The sequence below is a fragment of the Carcharodon carcharias genome, chromosome 7 (genome assembly GCF_017639515.1).
Source record: "Carcharodon carcharias isolate sCarCar2 chromosome 7, sCarCar2.pri, whole genome shotgun sequence".
NCBI classification, from domain to species: domain Eukaryota; kingdom Metazoa; phylum Chordata; class Chondrichthyes; order Lamniformes; family Lamnidae; genus Carcharodon; species Carcharodon carcharias.
Genome location: NC_054473.1, coordinates 59,315,555 through 59,332,923, shown reverse-complemented (window position 1 = coordinate 59,332,923; position 17,369 = coordinate 59,315,555). Strand labels below are relative to the sequence as shown.

The following is a 17,369-nucleotide window of genomic DNA, read 5'->3' as shown; positions in this document are numbered from 1 at the left end:
GGGGGAGGGGGGACGGAGCCAGCGAGGGGGAGGGGGGACGGAGCCAGCGAGGGGGAGGGGGGACGGAGCCAGCGAGGGGGAGGGGGGACGGAGCCAGCGAGGGGGAGGGGGGACGGAGCCAGCGAGGGGGAGGGGGGGCGGAGCCAGCGAGGGGGAGGGGGGGCGGAGCCAGCGAGGGGGACGGGGGGCGGAGCCAGCGAGGGGGACGGGGGGCGGAGCCAGCGAGGGGGACGGGGGGCGGAGCCAGCGAGGGGGACGGGGGGCGGAGCCAGCGAGGGGGAGGGGGGGCGGAGCCAGCGAGGGGGAGGGGGGGCGGAGCCAGCGAGGGGAGGGGGGGGCGGAGCCAGCGAGGGGGAGGGGGCGGAGCCAGCGAGGGGGAGGGGGCGGAGCCAGAGGGGGGAGGGGGGCGGAGCCAGAGGGGGGAGGGGGGCGGAGCCAGAGGGGGGAGGGGGGCGGAGCCAGAGGGGGGAGGGGGGCAGAGCCAGAGGGGGGAGGGGGGCAGAGCCAGAGAGGGGGAGGGGGCGGAGCCAGAGAGGGGGAGGGGGGGGCGGAGCCAGAGGGGTGGAGGGGGCGGAGCCAGAGGGGGAGGGGGCGGAGCCAGAGAGCGGGAGGGGGCGGAGCCAGAGAGCGGGAGGGGGCGGAGCCAGAGAGCGGGAGGGGGCGGAGCCAGAGAGCGGGAGTGGGGCGGAGCCAGGGAGGGGAAGGAGGCGGTGTCAGGGAGGGGAAGGAGGCGGAGCTGGCGAGGAGGAGGGGGCGGAGGCGGGGGCGGAGGCAGGGAGGGGGAGGGGGAGGGGGCGGAGGCAGGGAGGGGGAGGGGGTGGAGGCAGGGAGGGGGAGGGGGGGGAAGAGAAAAGGGGCATTCGGGGGGGAAGAGAAAGGGGGGGATTCGGGTGGGAAGAGAAAGGGGGGGATTCGGGTGGGAAGAGAAAGGGGGGGATTCGGGGGGGGAAGAGAAAGGGGGGGATTCGGGGGGGGAAGAGAAAGGGGGGGATTCGGGGGGGGAAGAGAAAGGGGGGGATTCGGGGGGGGAAGAGAAAGGGGGGGATTCGGGGGGGAAGAGAAAGGGGGGGGATTCGGGGGGAAGAGAAAGGGGGGGATTCGGGGGGGAAGAGAAAAGGGGGGATTCGGGGGGGGGGAAGAGAAAAGGGGGGATTCGGGGGGAGGAAGAGAAAAGGGGGGATTCGGGGGGGGGAAGAGAAAAGGGGGGATTCGGGGGGGGAAGAGAAAAGGGGGGATTCAGGGGGGGAAGAGAAAAGGGGGGATTCGGGGGGGAAGAGAAAAGGGGGGATTCGGGGGGGGAAGAGAAAAGGGGGGATTCGGGGGGGGAAGAGAAAAGGGGGGATTCGGGGGGGGAAGAGAAAAGGGGGGATTCGGGGGGGAAGAGAAAAGGGGGGATTCGGGGGGGGAAGAGAAAAGGGGGGATTCGGGGGGGGGGGAGAGAAAAGGGGGGATTCAGGGGGGGAGAGAAAAGGGGGGATTCGGGGGGGGGGGGGGAGAGGGGCGATTCGGGGTGGGGGGCCGCACACCAGGGGGATTCGGGGGGGACAAGACGAGGGGGGGACGGGGGGGGGGGGACTCGCGGGGGGGACGAGGGGGGACTCGCAGGGGGGGCTCGCCGGGGGGGGGGGGGGCTCGCCGGGGGCGACGAGGGGGGGCTCGCCGGGGGCGACGAGGGGGGGCTCGCCGGGGGGGGGGGCGACGAGAGGGGACGACGAGGGGGGACTCGCGGGGGGGTGCGACGAGGGGGGACTCGCGGGGGGGGGGGACGAGGGGGGACTCGCGGGGGGGGGGACGAGGGGGGACTCACGGGGGGGGACGAGGGGGGACTCACGGGGGGGGGACGAGGGGGGACTCACGGGGGGGGACGAGGGGGGACTCACGGGGGGGGACGAGGGGGGACTCACGGGGGTGGACGAGGGGGGACTCACGGGGGTGGACGAGGGGGGACTCACGGGGGGGGACGAGGGGGGACTCACGGGGGGGGACGAGGGGGGACTCACGGGGGGGGACGAGGGGGGACTCACGGGGGGGGACGAGGGGGGACTCACGGGGGGGGACGAGGGGGGACTCACGGGGGGGGACGAGGGGGGACTCACGGGGGGGGACGAGGGGGGACTCACGGGGGGGGACGAGGGGGGACTCACGGGGGGGGACGAGGGGGGACTCACGGGGGGGGACGAGGGGGGACTCACGGGGGGGGACGAGGGGGGACTCACGGGGGGGGACGAGGGGGGACTCACGGGGGGGGACGAGGGGGGGACTCACGGGGGGGGACGAGGGGGGGACTCACGGGGGGGGACGAGGGGGGACTCACGGGGGGGACGAGGGGGGACTCACGGGGGGGACGAGGGGGGACTCACGGGGGGGACGAGGGGGGACTCACGGGGGGGACGAGGGGGGACTCACGGGGGGGACGAGGGGGGACTCACGGGGGGGACGAGGGGGGACTCACGGGGGGGACGAGGGGGGACTCACGGGGGGACTCACGGGGGGGGACTCACGGGGGGGACTCACGGGGGGGACTCACGGGGGGGACTCACGGGGGGGACTCACGGGGGGGACTCACGGGGGGGACTCACGGGGGGAGACGAGGGGGGACTCACGGGGGGGACGAGGGGGGACTCACGGGGGGGACGAGGGGGGACTCACGGGGGGGGACGAGGGGGGACTCACGGGGGGGGACGAGGGGGGACTCACGGGGGGGACGAGGGGGGACTCACGGGGGGGGGGACGAGGGGGGACTCACGGGGGGGGGACGAGGGGGGACTCACGGGGGGGGGGGACGAGGGGGGACTCACGGGGGGGGGGACGAGGGGGGACTCACGGGGGGCGGACGAGGGGGGACTCACGGGGGGGACGAGGGGGGACTCACGGGGGGGACGAGGGGGGACTCACGGGGGGGACGAGGGGGGACTCACGGGGGGGACGAGGGGGGACTCACGGGGGGGGACGAGGGGGGACTCACGGGGGGGACGAGGGGGGACTCACGGGGGGGACGAGGGGGGACTCACGGGGGGGGACGAGGGGGGACTCACGGGGGGGACGAGGGGGGACTCACGGGGGGGACGAGGGGGGACTCACGGGGGGGACGAGGGGGGACTCACGGGGGGGACGAGGGGGGACTCACGGGGGGGACGAGGGGGGACTCACGGGGGGGACGAGGGGGGACTCACGGGGGGGACGAGGGGGGACTCACGGGGGGGACGAGGGGGGACTCACGGGGGGGACGAGGGGGGACTCACGGGGGGGACGAGGGGGGACTCACGGGGGGGACGAGGGGGGACTCACGGGGGGGACGAGGGGGGACTCACGGGGGGGACGAGGGGGGACTCACGGGGGGGACGAGGGGGGACTCACGGGGGGGACGAGGGGGGACTCACGGGGGGGACGAGGGGGGACTCACGGGGGGGACGAGGGGGGACTCACGGGGGGGACGAGGGGGGACTCACGGGGGGGACGAGGGGGGACTCACGGGGGGGACGAGGGGGGACTCACGGGGGGGACGAGGGGGGACTCACGGGGGGGACGAGGGGGGACTCACGGGGGGGACGAGGGGGGACTCACGGGGGGGACGAGGGGGGACTCACGGGGGGGACGAGGGGGGACTCACGGGGGGGACGAGGGGGGACTCACGGGGGGGACGAGGGGGGACTCACGGGGGGGACGAGGGGGGACTCACGGGGGGGACGAGGGGGGACTCACGGGGGGGACGAGGGGGGACTCACGGGGGGGACGAGGGGGGACTCACGGGGGGGACGAGGGGGGACTCACGGGGGGGACGAGGGGGGACTCACGGGGGGGACGAGGGGGGACTCACGGGGGGGACGAGGGGGGACTCACGGGGGGGACGAGGGGGGACTCACGGGGGGGACGAGGGGGGACTCACGGGGGGGACGAGGGGGGACTCACGGGGGGGACGAGGGGGGACTCACGGGGGGGACGAGGGGGGACTCACGGGGGGGACGAGGGGGGACTCACGGGGGGGACGAGGGGGGACTCACGGGGGGGACGAGGGGGGACTCACGGGGGGGACGAGGGGGGACTCACGGGGGGGACGAGGGGGGACTCACGGGGGGGACGAGGGGGGACTCACGGGGGGGACGAGGGGGGACTCACGGGGGGGACGAGGGGGGACTCACGGGGGGGACGAGGGGGGACTCACGGGGGGGACGAGGGGGGACTCACGGGGGGGGACGAGGGGGGACTCACGGGGGGGACGAGGGGGGACTCACGGGGGGGACGAGGGGGGACTCACGGGGGGGACGAGGGGGGACTCACGGGGGGGACGAGGGGGGACTCACGGGGGGGACGAGGGGGGACTCACGGGGGGGACGAGGGGGGACTCACGGGGGGGACGAGGGGGGACTCACGGGGGGGACGAGGGGGGACTCACGGGGGGGACGAGGGGGGACTCACGGGGGGGACGAGGGGGGACTCACGGGGGGGACGAGGGGGGACTCACGGGGGGGACGAGGGGGGACTCACGGGGGGGACGAGGGGGGACTCACGGGGGGGACGAGGGGGGACTCACGGGGGGGACGAGGGGGGACTCACGGGGGGGACGAGGGGGGACTCACGGGGGGGACGAGGGGGGACTCACGGGGGGGACGAGGGGGGACTCACGGGGGGGACGAGGGGGGACTCACGGGGGGGACGAGGGGGGACTCACGGGGGGGACGAGGGGGGACTCACGGGGGGGACGAGGGGGGACTCACGGGGGGGACGAGGGGGGACTCACGGGGGGGACGAGGGGGGACTCACGGGGGGGACGAGGGGGGACTCACGGGGGGGACGAGGGGGGGACTCACGGGGGGGACGAGGGGGGACTCACGGAGGGGACGAGGGGGGACTCACGGGGGGGACGAGGGGGGACTCACGGGGGGGACGAGGGGGGACTCACGGGGGGGACGAGGGGGGACTCACGGGGGGACTCACGGGGGGGACTCACGGGGGGGACGAGGGGGGACTCACGGGGGGGACGAGGGGGGACTCACGGGGGGGACGAGGGGGGACTCACGGGGGGGGACGAGGGGGGACTCACGGGGGGGGACGAGGGGGGACTCACGGGGGGGACGAGGGGGGACTCACGGGGGGGACGAGGGGGGACTCACGGGGGGGACGAGGGGGGACTCACGGGGGGGACGAGGGGGGACTCACGGGGGGGACGAGGGGGGACTCACGGGGGGGACGAGGGGGGACTCACGGGGGGGACGAGGGGGGACTCACGGGGGGGACGAGGGGGGACTCACGGGGGAACGAGGGGGGACTCACGGGGGAACGAGGGGGGACTCACGGGGGAACGAGGGGGGTGTCTGTGTGGATAGTGGCGGGCAGAGAGGGCTGATTTTGAAAAGAGTTTGGTGGGGTTGATTTTAAAATGAGAGTGTATTGGTCGTGTGTGTGGTGGTGGGGGGAGGGAAATGAAAGTCACGAGGGTGGGGATAGGAGTTCAGTAGAATTCCTTTTCCTTCCTCCCAAGCATTTGATCTGGTATTCCAAATGCAGTCAAAAAAAATAAGGTGAAGCCCAGGGCATCCCCAGGAAAATGTTCATGTCGAGTCTGGGTTGGAAATCTGATACAAATCCACTCGCTGAAGGTCTAGTTTGGTTTCATTATCATAAACCATGGATCCACCTTGTTTTACAGGCTTCCTTAAACAGTTCAATCTGGGAGAAGACAGAGGGAGCAATCAATTTGAAAGGCTTCCCATTGACCTCCATTTCCTGTGGGATTTTTATCCAAGTGAAGACTTGAATGTCAGTTTACAAAAACACAGATTGAGGGGATCCCATTCTTGTCTCAAAATTAAAATAACTTGGGCCAGAGCTCATTCATGCCTTCGGGCAATTAACTTTTTCTCCCACCAAAAGTTCAGCAATACAAATTCTTTGTATTTCAAAATATAACATTTAAGTTTTCTATTCCATCATCGGACAGATCCTGGGAGTTGTGCCCCTCGGCCTCCTATTTTCAATCGAAGTGTTTCAATGCATTCTGCCACACACCAAGGCTGATTCTTCATCAGGTAACGTGGGGCAATTGAGTCTATTTGGATTGGGTAATAATTCAGCATTGGAAAGTAATTCACGCAGTCTAACAGTAAGAAGGGCCGAAGTCTGACATGGAAGTGGCAACTAGGTCTCAACTGCTGGGAGTCAACACCAGCCCCTCTGTCCACCCCAGGCTCTATGTTTAGCCCCCAATCCAACTGTCTGCCCCCAGACCACTGGTCCTCCCTCCACCCACCCTACCACTGCCCCCCTTCCACATTGTGCCCACGTTATGTGCCTGGAAAAGTGTGATTTCAAACCAGGGAACTACGGATCCTGGGCTGAGCTGAACTGAAAGTAATGCGGCCGCTTGCCCGCCCTCAGCTGCCCCCCTCCTTTAGGCCAGAGTGAACTGCTCAACAGGGTGAAGTGCGGCCGAGCACACCCAGCAGCGATTTAAGGCCGAGCAGCCCCCCACCTACCCCACGGTCTCAGAGTTGCCCTCAGTTCCCTGCCCCCTCAGGCCCCGCGCTCTCACTCACAAGGTTTCTCCCGTCTTTGCGACATGACAAAGGAACTGGTCCAACAGCGACGACACTTCCTTTTTGGATTTTTTCTCGAAATCTGCTGGTGGGAAAGAGACAGAGTGCCAGTTATCAAGGGGAAGGAAAGGGAAGCCGAGGCTTTCCAGCCCAATTTCAGCAGCACATTCCTACCCGCTGGAGACAGAAATCACCAACAAATAATCGTCCGCGGCCACTGACCTGCCAGAGCTTCCAAAAGGCTTTCAGGCTCCATCTTGGAGGTGCAACTAAAACCGATTCCCCCCCGCGCCAGTCACCGGCAACCAGAGTACCGCCAAATAAAGATTCCCACCCCCCTAAAACCTCAGCAGTCAGCGGCCCCGGCACAGAGTGAGACACACAACATGGCGCCGTACACTGACGTCACTCCGCCCAACCGCGCCGATGTCATTCCGACCGCCCCGCCGCTCTAACGTCACTCCGACCGCCAGCCTCCTGGAACAGCGGGCAGCGTCGCACATGCGCACGCCGCAAACACGCAACACTTACAAAAGTGAAGTTCAGTGCATCCAAATCAGTTTGTATCTTGTCCAGAAAAATAAAGCAATGCATGCATCAGGGTGCATTTTGGTAGGCACGGCGTCATTAGAAAATAGATTTAATTTATTTTATCCCTCTGTCATAATAATAAAAATGCAGCCTGAGGACACTGTCACAAGAACACATAATTCCTGCTAATATTTGCTTACATAATTATAATCGCAGTTTGTGCGGATGCGCATGTGTTAGAAGCATGATAAAGCGTCAGTGTAGGAAAAATATTGGTTAGGTTAGCGTGGGTTTGATGCGAAACGTTAACATTTGATCCTGGGCAGAAAGACTGAAAAATTCTACCAAGCCACAGATTTATATTCCTTCTGTTGAAGGGTCATTCGGACTCGAAACGTTAACTGTGCTCCTATCCGCAGATGCTGCCAGACGTGCTGAGTTTTTCCAGGTATTTTTGTTTTTGTTTTGGATTTCCAGCATCCGCAGTTTTTTGCTTTTATCCCGGTTCAACATATATCGTTCACTCGTGTATAATTGGTGCAACACAGAGGTTCAGGCAAGGAGGTTCACACAAGAGCAGCTTCGCCGCTGCTATTCTATCTAGACTTATTTAGTATTTGCTTCAAAAATAATTAATGATCAGCTGCCCCACATCCCGATTTGCCTGCTGTAATCTGTAGCGTCTATGTTAGTGATAATTGTGGTTCTGCTCCAGTCGTGATTTTGCGCAAAGTCACACTTTCCAAAGTTGTACAGATCAGTGTGTGATACGGAGGAAGCCATCCTTATCATTTCCATTGACCTGGCATGACTTTGGAACGTACTGAGTTGTGTGCTCTTTCTGATGCTAGACCGAAAATAGGCTTATGTAAGACACAAAAATATTTTTCTTGTTTTAAAGTTTCACATCAAAGCCATTTTAATGTAACCAATACTTGTACTGCACTAACGCTTTATCATACTTCAAACTCGTGCACTTCCACAAAATTACCATTACAATGATCCATGCAAAAATGAGCAGTTCTTGCATGTATATTTATGCAACTTCAATAACATGTATTTGCACAGCACCTTTGATGTAATAAAAAGTCCCAACGGGCTTCACAGGAGCATTCTAAAATAAAATATGACAGCAAGCCATGATCCAAAAACTTTGTGAGAGCTATAGGTTTTAAAGTGCTTTAAAAGAAAAAAGCAAAATAAAGAGGAGGAGAGGTTTTGGGAGGGAATTCCAGTGCTTTAGGGCCTAAGCATGGCCACTAATGGTGGAGTGATTAAAATCGTGGCTGTTCATGGTAGTACCAACCACATTCTGTGCCAGCGAGACACGGAAGACAACAGCAAAGGCATCATGTAAATTGAATGCCTTTCACCAGTGCTACCTACGTAAGATCCTGGGCATCATGTGGACAGACAACATCACCAACAAGGAAGTGCTACAGTGGAATGTAGCACTTGTGGGATATTGAGGGATGACTGTTGCTGGTCCTTCACGTCCTTCGCCACCCCGACGTACGCCCTGCCAGAGTGGCAGTAGAGTGGACACCACCAGGTGGAAGAAGAAGACAGGGCTGGCCAAAGTAAATTTAGGGAGGGCCTCTGAGAGCGGGACACTGCCTGGGCTGGAGCAAAAGAGACTCTAACAGAGCAGGGACAGTGGTGGAGTCTTGCTATCTATTATCCCGTACAGAACCGGAGGAACTAAATCTAAGTCTACATCAAGAGGATGGAATTAGTTGAGTGCGGAAATCTCAGAGGGTTGTGGTGCTAGAGGAGATTATAGAGATATGAAGGGAAGGGACCATGAAGAGATTTGAACACAAGGATGAGAATTTTAAAATTGAGGCATTGCTTAACCAGGGGCCAATTTAAGTAGGCAAGTACGAAGATGATGGGTGAATGGGATTTGGTGCAAGGTAGGACACAGGCAGCAGAGATGACCTCAAGCATACAGAGGGTAGTTTATGGAAGGCCGGCCAGGTCTGTGTTAGAATAGTCAAGTCTACAGGAAGTAAAGGCATAAATGAGGGTTTCAGCAGCAGGTAATCTGAGACAGGGGTAGAGTTGGGCCATGTTCTAGAGATGCAATCTGGGCCCATATGCAGGAAGACCTGGAGAACATTCAGTCTTGGGGCAATAAATGGCAAGCATCATTTGCACTACACAAATGCCAGGCGATGACCATCTCCAACAAGACAGAATCTAACCATCTCCCCTTAACATTAAATGGCATTACCATTACTGAATCCCCCAACTGTCAACATCCTGAGGGTTACCGTTAACCAGAAACTGAGCTGGACTGGCCACAAGAGCGGGTCAGAGGCTAGGAATCTTGCAGTGGGTAACTCACCTCCTGATTCCCCAAAGCCTGTAAACCATCTACAAGGCACGTCAAGAATGGAATACTCTCCATTTGTCTGGATGAGTGCAGCTCCAATCACACTCAAGAGGCTCGACACCATCCAGGAGAAAGCAGCCTGCTCGATTAGCACCCCATCCACCACCTTCAACATTCACTCCCTCTACCACTGACGCACAGTGGCAGTAATGTGCACCAACTACAAGATGCACTGCAGAAACTCACCACAACCACTACCATCTAAAAGGACAGGGGCAGGAGACATGTGGGAACACCACCACCTGCAAGTTCCCCTCCAAGTCACACACCATCCTGGCCTGGAAATACATCACCATTCCTTCACTATCACTGGGTCAAAATCCTGAAATTCCCTCCCTAACAGCACTGTGGGTGTACCTACACCACATGGACTGCAGCAGTTCAAGAAAGCAACTCACCACCATTTTCTCAGAGGCAATTAGGGATGGGCAATAAATACTGGCCTAGCCAGTGATGCCCACATCCTGTGAACGAATTAAAAAAAAAGGCAATCTTAGTGATGGCACAAATATGAGTTGGAAGCTCACCTCAGGGTTAAATATTACACTGATGTTGTGAAAAAATCTGCCTCAGACAGTTGCCAAGGAGAGTGGACAGAGTTTATGGCCAGGGAGCAGAGCATAAAGGTGTATTGTGTAATTGTAATGCACTGAGCCATGAAATAGTAGAGCGATTTCAGGTCTGAGACTTCCCACACGCTAAGTTCCTGATCTGAATTCTTCATTCGCAGAGCACAAACTGGGCCCTTTTCCAACAGTAATGAGTGATTGGGGTGAGTTGAAGTGGGGTGGGGAGTTGGGGTGCAGTGGACAGAAGTGGGGAGGGAACAGGGCCGGAATTCATGAGGGAGTCATAATTCATCCATGATTTGCAGTCAGACAGACAGCCCAATATTGGCGGTGATGATGGGAACAGGAGAGGAGGTAGAGAGGGAGAATTGAGTGTTATCAACATATATATAGAAACTGGCCTCTGTCTGAGGTTCATGTCATTAACTAGCAGCATGTAGATGGAGAAGAGGAGGGAAGCAATGGTAGAATTTCAGGAATTCTGCAGGTGACATTGCAGGAAAATGAAGATATATGTAAGGGTGGAGTGGAACAGTGCAGTCAGACCACAGAGTCTCAATGTGCTGACACACATAGCAACAGCAACTTGCATTTATATAGTAAATCTAAATTAGTAAAATGCTTCACAAAAGCATTATCAAAAACACTTGACACTGGGCTATGTAAGGAGATATTAGGACAGTTGATCAAAGGCTTGGTCATGAAGTGAGGTTTTAAGGAGCATCTTAAAGGAAGAGAAAGAATTAGAAAGACAAAGAGATTTGGGAAGGGAGTTCCAGAGCTCAGGGCCTAAACAACTGAAGGCACAGCCCAACAACAGTGAAGCAACTAAAATCAGAGATGTACAAGAAGCCAGATTTGGAGAAGCATAGAGTTCTCTGCGGCTGGAGGAGGTTAAAGAGATATTGAGGGATTTTAAAAACAAGGATGAGAATTTTAAAATTGAGGTTTTATTGGACAAGGCGTCAATGTAGGTTAGAGAGCACAGAGATGATGGATGAGCAGCAACTGGTGAGCTTTAAGATATGAGCAGTAGAGTTTTGAATGAACTAATGGTTACTGCCTTGAAAGGAGGGAAGCTGGCCAGGAAAACTTTGAAACAGTTGAGTCTGGAGGTAACAATATCATTAAGGAGGGTTTCAGCTTCATATGAGTTGAGGTAGGAGCAGAGATGGAAGATGAAAGTACCCAATCCTAGTAATTGAGAGGTTATGGGGTCAGAGATTCAGTTCAGGGTCTATCATATGCCAAGGTTGCAAACAGCCTGCTTGAGCACAAGAAAGTATCCAGGGAGAAACCATCTACAGCATCTATACTCATCACCTCCAGATCTTTATTTAGGTTTTGAGAGAATACTTTCCAATAAAACTGTATTCATTTGATGCTGGGGGAAAGATATAAATCCTTGTACTTATTAATTTCAGTGAATCTGCCATTATCACTATCAGCCGTGACCTATTCTGATAATAGATCCACACCCAGGAAGGGATTAGTATCAAATGCTGATCAAATAGGCATTTATCCTCCTTTCTCAAACCAGAGAACTGAGGTTTAACAGCAAGGGTAGTTTTTAACTTTCAATTATTCTAACAACGTTGGTCCAAAAGAAAATGGAGTGAGACCAGACAAGTCTGGCAAACTCAGTTTTATTTCAATTAAACACAATGAAGATTTGCACACAAACTACATAGTTGTTTCCATCAAATACGATGCAATGTATTCTCTTGCCACTGTTGGTGCCTTAATGCCTCAGTTTTACTTCTCCTGACTGATTGTGCTGCAGAAAAACACCTAGCATCCAAATAATTCTGCTCCTCTATTCCCCAAACTGTCTAATGTTTTGCTGTTTAACTACAAAAACTATTAGTTTTCCTGTAAGTTGAAGAAAATAGTCTCTCTCTTATCTATCTCTGCTCTCTGCATGTTAGTGTCCCTCTCTCTGTCTCAGCTCTTCTATGGGGAGGAGAGAGGTGGGGAGGAATGAGGACGAGCAAAGGTGGGGAGGGGGGCGGAAAGAGACAGGAAGGAGTATGAGAGAGAAGGGAATGAGGAAAGAAGGGGAGGAGGATATGAGGGGTAGGGGATGAGGGGACGGAAAGGGGGGGGGGCATGGGGAGGAATGAGGGGAGGAAAAGGGGAGGGCTATGTGATGGAGGAAAAAACTGGGAGGGGGAGGAAAGTGGGGAGGGGTGAGGGGGATGAGGAAATTAATTCCCCTATATATATATCCCAGTGATAAAGAAGGATTCTAGGAAGGGGATAAACCAGCCACAGTAACCAAGGAAGTTAAAGATAGAATCAAACTAAAAAAAAACATACTATGTGGCAAAGATTAGTGGTAAGCCAGAGGATTGGGAAAGTTTTAAAAAACAACAAATGATGCCCAAAAAATAATAAAGAGGGAGAAAATAAACTTTGAGGGTAAACTAGCAAGTCATATAAAAACGGACAGTAAGGGCTTCTTTAAATATATAAAAAGGAAGAGAGAGGCCAAAGTCAACTTAGGCCCCTTAGAGAATGAGGCTGGGGAAATAATAATGGGAAACCAGGAAATGGCAGAGGAGTTGAATAAATACTTTGCATCAGTCTTCACAGCAGAAGACACTAATAGCATTCCAAAAAATACTAAATAATCAACGGGCAAAAGGTGTTGAGGAAATAAATACAATCGTTATCACTAGAGAAAAAGTACTTGGGAAACTAATGGGGCGAAAGGCTGACAAGTCCACTGGACCTGATGGGTTGCATCCTAGGATACTAAAGGAAGTAACTACACAAATAGTGGATGCATTGGTAGTAATCTTCCAAGAATCCATAGATTCTGGAAATGCCTTAGAAAATTGAAAAACTGCCAATGTAATGCCCTTATTCAAAAAGGGAGAGAGACAAAAAACAGGTAACCATAGGCTGGTTAGCTTAACATCTGTCACTGGGAAAATGTTAGAGTCTGTTATAAAGGATGTATTAGCAGAGCATTAAGAAATGCATAATATAATCAGCAAAGTCAGCATAGCCTCATGAAGGGAAAATCATGCCTGACAAATTTAGAATTCTTTGAGGAGGGAACAAGCAGGATAGATAAAGGGGAAACAAGAAGATCCAAAAGGTGTTCGATAAGGTACCACACATAAGGCTACTTAATATAAGAGCCCATGGTGTTGAGGGTAGTATATTAGCATGGATAGAGGACTGACTAACTAAAAGAAGACAGAAAGTTGGGATAAGGGAGGCATTTTCAGGATGGGATATAAACGGGTTAAGTGAGTGGAAAAAAACTTGGCAGATGGAATGTAATGTGGGAAAATGTGAGGTTAAGCATTTTGACAGGAAGAATAGAGGAGCTGAATATTATTTAAATGGAGAAAGACTGCAGAAAACCACAGCACAGAGGGATTTGGGAGTCCTCATGCATGAATCCCAGAAAGCTAACATACAAGTTCAGCAGGTAATAGATAAGGCAAATGGAATGTTGGCCTTTATTTCAAGGAGGATGGAGTATAAAAATAGGGAATTCTTGCTAAAACTATACAAGGCACTAGTTAGACCACACCTAAAATACTGTGAACAGTTTTAGTCCCCTTCACTAACGAAAGATATACTGGCATTGGAGAAGTCCAGGGAAGGTTCACTAGGTTGATCCCAGGTATGGAGGGATTTTCTTATGAGGAGAGGTTGAGTTGGTTGGGCCTGTACTTATTGGAGTTTAGAAAAATGAGAGGCGACCTTATTGAAATAATAAGATTCTTAGAGGGCTTGACTGGGTAGGTGCTGAGAGGTTGTTTCCCCTTGTGGGAAGTCTGGGACCAGAGGGCATAATCTCGGAGTAAGGAGTCACCCATTTAAAACAGAGATGAGGAGGAATTTCTTCTCTCAGAAGGTAGTCAATCTTATTTGTCTAGATTTCTTGTTTAACTCGTGGCAATTTCATAGTTCTGCCATTGAGGTTGAGAGAATCTCCAATTTATTTTCAAAGCTCCCTTCATCCTCATAGCAGCCAGTACTAGAATATTCAAAGCCATATTGACTCACCCAGCAGTCAATGTCCTGTAAAAGGTTGCTGACTGAAGTTTTAATTATTCTCTGCTGTTTCTTACAGCAGCTGGCTCTCTTCCAGCTATCAAAATCCATTCAATTTCAGCTGCACATTCCTGACACCGTGTTCCAATGGTGAATGAAATGGCTCTGCTCTCAAGTCTTTATAGAAAGAGGGTGGCATCAGAGGTCACATGTCTATGGTAAGCCTAGGGCAAGCCGCAGTGCACAAAGGAACTTCTCTAAACAAATTCTTCCATCAAATTTCCACTCAACCCTCTCCACTCAAAGGAGAGCAGCCCCAGCTTTTCCATTTTGTCCAAATAACTGAAGTCCCTAATCCATGGAAATTTGTTGGAGTTCAGTCATCTCAGCTCCAGGACATCACCGCAGGAGATCCTCAGGGTAGTGTTCTTGGCCCAACTATCTTCAGCTGCTTCACCAATTACCTTCCTTCCATCATAAGGTCAGAAGTGGAAATGTTCGCTGATGATTGCACAATGTTCAGCACCATTCGCGACTCCTCAGATACTGAAGCAGTCCATGTCCAAATGCAGCAAGACCTGGACAATATCCAGGCCTAGGCTGACAAGTGACAAGTAACATTCGCACCACACAAGTGTCAGGCAATGACCATCTCCAATAAGAGAGAATCCAACCATCGCCCCTTGATGTTCAATGGCATTACCATCACTGAATTCCCCACTATCAACATCCTGGGGGTTACCATTGACCAGAAGTTGAACTGAACTAGCCATATAAACACTATGGCTACAAGGGAAGGTCAGAGGCTAGGAATCGTGCGTCAAGTAATTCACCTCCTGACTCCCCAAAGCCTGTCCACCATCTGCACAGCATAAGTCAGGAGTGTGATGGAATACTCCTCACTTGCCTGGATGAGTGCAGCTCCCACAACACTCAAGAAGCTTGATGTCATCCAGGAGAAAGCAGCCTGCTTGATTGGCACCACATCCATAAACATTCACTCCCTCTATCACCAATGCACTGTAACAGCAACGTGTTCCATCTGCAAGATGCACAGCAGGAATTCACCAAGGCTCCTTCGACAGCACCTTCCAAACCCACAGCCAATTCCATCTGGAAGGACAAGGGCAGCAGATAGATGGGAACACCACCATCTGGAAATTCCCCTCCAAGTCACTCACCATCCTGACTTGGAAATATATTGCCTTTCCTTCACTGTCGCTGGGTCAAAATCCTGGAACCCCTTTCCTAACAGCACTGTGGGTGTACCTACACCACATGGACTGCAACGGTCCAAGAAGGCAGCTCACCACCACCTTCTCAAGGGCAATTATGGATGGGCAATAAATGCTGGCCCAGCCAGGGAAGCCTACATCTCATGAAAAAATAAAAAAAAATTCTTGTTAATCTTTTCTGCACACTCTCTAAAACCTGACATCGTTCCTAAAGTGTGGTGCTCAGAAATGGACAAGATACTCCAGTTGAGGTGAAATCAGTATTTTATCAATGTTCACCATAACTTCTTTACTTCTGTGTTAATGGTAAGTTAATTGTGTTATTGAAGTTAAGGATATACCAGTGGATGCTATTGATTGATTATGAACCTTGAGCACGTATAAAGAGATACTCGTTAATTTGTCCATTTGTTAATTGTTTTGCTCAAAAGAGTATAAAGAGATGCTTCTGTGACATTGGGTGTTGGTTAAGGAGGAAACAGACATTTGTAATGTTGTATTGTGTAAATAATTCTAGTATTAAGTAAAAGATCGGTACCTGGTTTCCTACTGCACTAACTGGCTTGAAAATGAATTATTGTGGTAGCAGGGAATGGTTGCCTAAAGGTGAAGATTGGAAGCTAAGATTTTTTTTTCAATTCTCAGAAAAAGACATCCTTTCGGATCAAATGTCTGCTGCTTTAAAACAAAATTCTGGAGAAGCAGTCATTTCCAGCAGACTTGGTGGTACAAATGGGACATTCCATGGTGTCACAAAGGATGCAGGACACAATGATGGCTGCCTGTCAAGATTGTTCAGATACAAGGTGCAGGCATCAGTATAACAGAAAAGTTATGGACTGAAGGAATGAAAATGAGGGTGCTTTTAATGGATCTGGATATCGCAGCAGATGACAGGATTAGAGTAGCAATAGTAGGAGAATGAACCCTAGGATTGCCCGGGTAACAGTTGCTGCAGATGTGACTCAAAATAACATAAAGGGCTGAACTGCCAAAAGCAGAACAGCGGAGTTTTTGAAGCAACACGTGAAACAGAATTTGCAAGACATAATGATGGTCAGTCGGGGGGAATTGTATTAGTCGCAAGAAGCTTTAGTCCAGTAATTAATGTAATTATGTTTTGTTAGATAGCGGCTGCACCTTGACACTGTGTGGAACAGATTGGTTAAAATATTATTTAGATTCACTCAATAGTAAAGTCTGGGAGTATGAAAATTCAACTTGTTTCAGGTTCTGGGGTGACAACACATTGAGGGCACTACAAAGAGTGATGATTACATGCAAAATAACTGGAGTAAGCCACTTTATTAGTACTGATGTAGTTGCTAGTGAGTTACCATTGCTGCTGAGCAAGCCTTCCATGACAAAGGCAAGGATGAATTTGGACATAGAATATGATAAAGACAATTGTTTTTGGGTAAACTGCAGATCCACTGCCTTTCCAATCAGGGCACGATTGCACCCCCTTAACAAAACCTGACATTTCTAATCAGATGTTAAAGAAGTGTTAATGGCATCAGGTGATAAAAATGTGAGAGGAAGAAAAATTGAATTGTTTCAAAGTTACACAATTTGCTCACCCTTGTCATAGATTAAAAATCCTACTAACAGAGGGAGGTGCGGTTGATGATGAGCATACAATGTTCATTGAAGTGATTACAGCAAAATGTGACATACGTAAAACATAGCAGCAGACACTGCCACACCCCAGTGTAACTCTTATATTGACACAAGAGTTTAATGAAGTAGTAGCCATAGATTTAAAGGAGTGGGACAAAGACAAACATTTTCATTTTACATTTTATAGACTGAATCTGGCGGCTATGTGTTTGTGCAGTAACATACAGGGACAAAAGGGTGTTAGTAGATAAAGACATACAAAAATTGATAGGATCCGGACTTGGAACACCAGCTAAATTTTTGACTGGCATCTGGGAGGGTGGGTTGAATTGGCAATGACAAGCTTATGTGAAAATGTGTACATTGTGGTCATAAGGACCGCAGCTGAAAGTCCTTTGGACTCTGAAAGAAATCATGCAGTGACCAATGAGTTGCTTCATAAGATCTTAGTCGATCAACCAAACTG

The 17,369-nt window shown here is 53.9% G+C and overlaps 1 protein-coding gene across 2 annotated transcripts in view; it reads right to left on the bottom strand.

The window, feature by feature from the left end:
• The window catches only part of ppp4r2b (protein phosphatase 4, regulatory subunit 2b), a 67,468-nt gene extending 60,520 nt beyond the window's left edge, over positions 1–6,948 (bottom strand). The window contains exons 1-2 of one of the 2 annotated variants that reach the window (XM_041191365.1): positions 6,756–6,948; positions 6,534–6,615 (exon numbers count right to left, since the gene is read on the bottom strand). In XM_041191365.1, the coding sequence (XP_041047299.1) occupies positions 6,534–6,615; positions 6,756–6,789 (116 nt within the window). In that variant the 5' untranslated portion in view covers positions 6,790–6,948. Of the gene's footprint in view, positions 1–6,533; positions 6,619–6,755 lie in introns of both variants that reach the window. The other variant, XM_041191364.1, reaches the window with a different exon arrangement.
• Between the last annotated feature and the right edge of the window lie 10,421 nt (positions 6,949–17,369).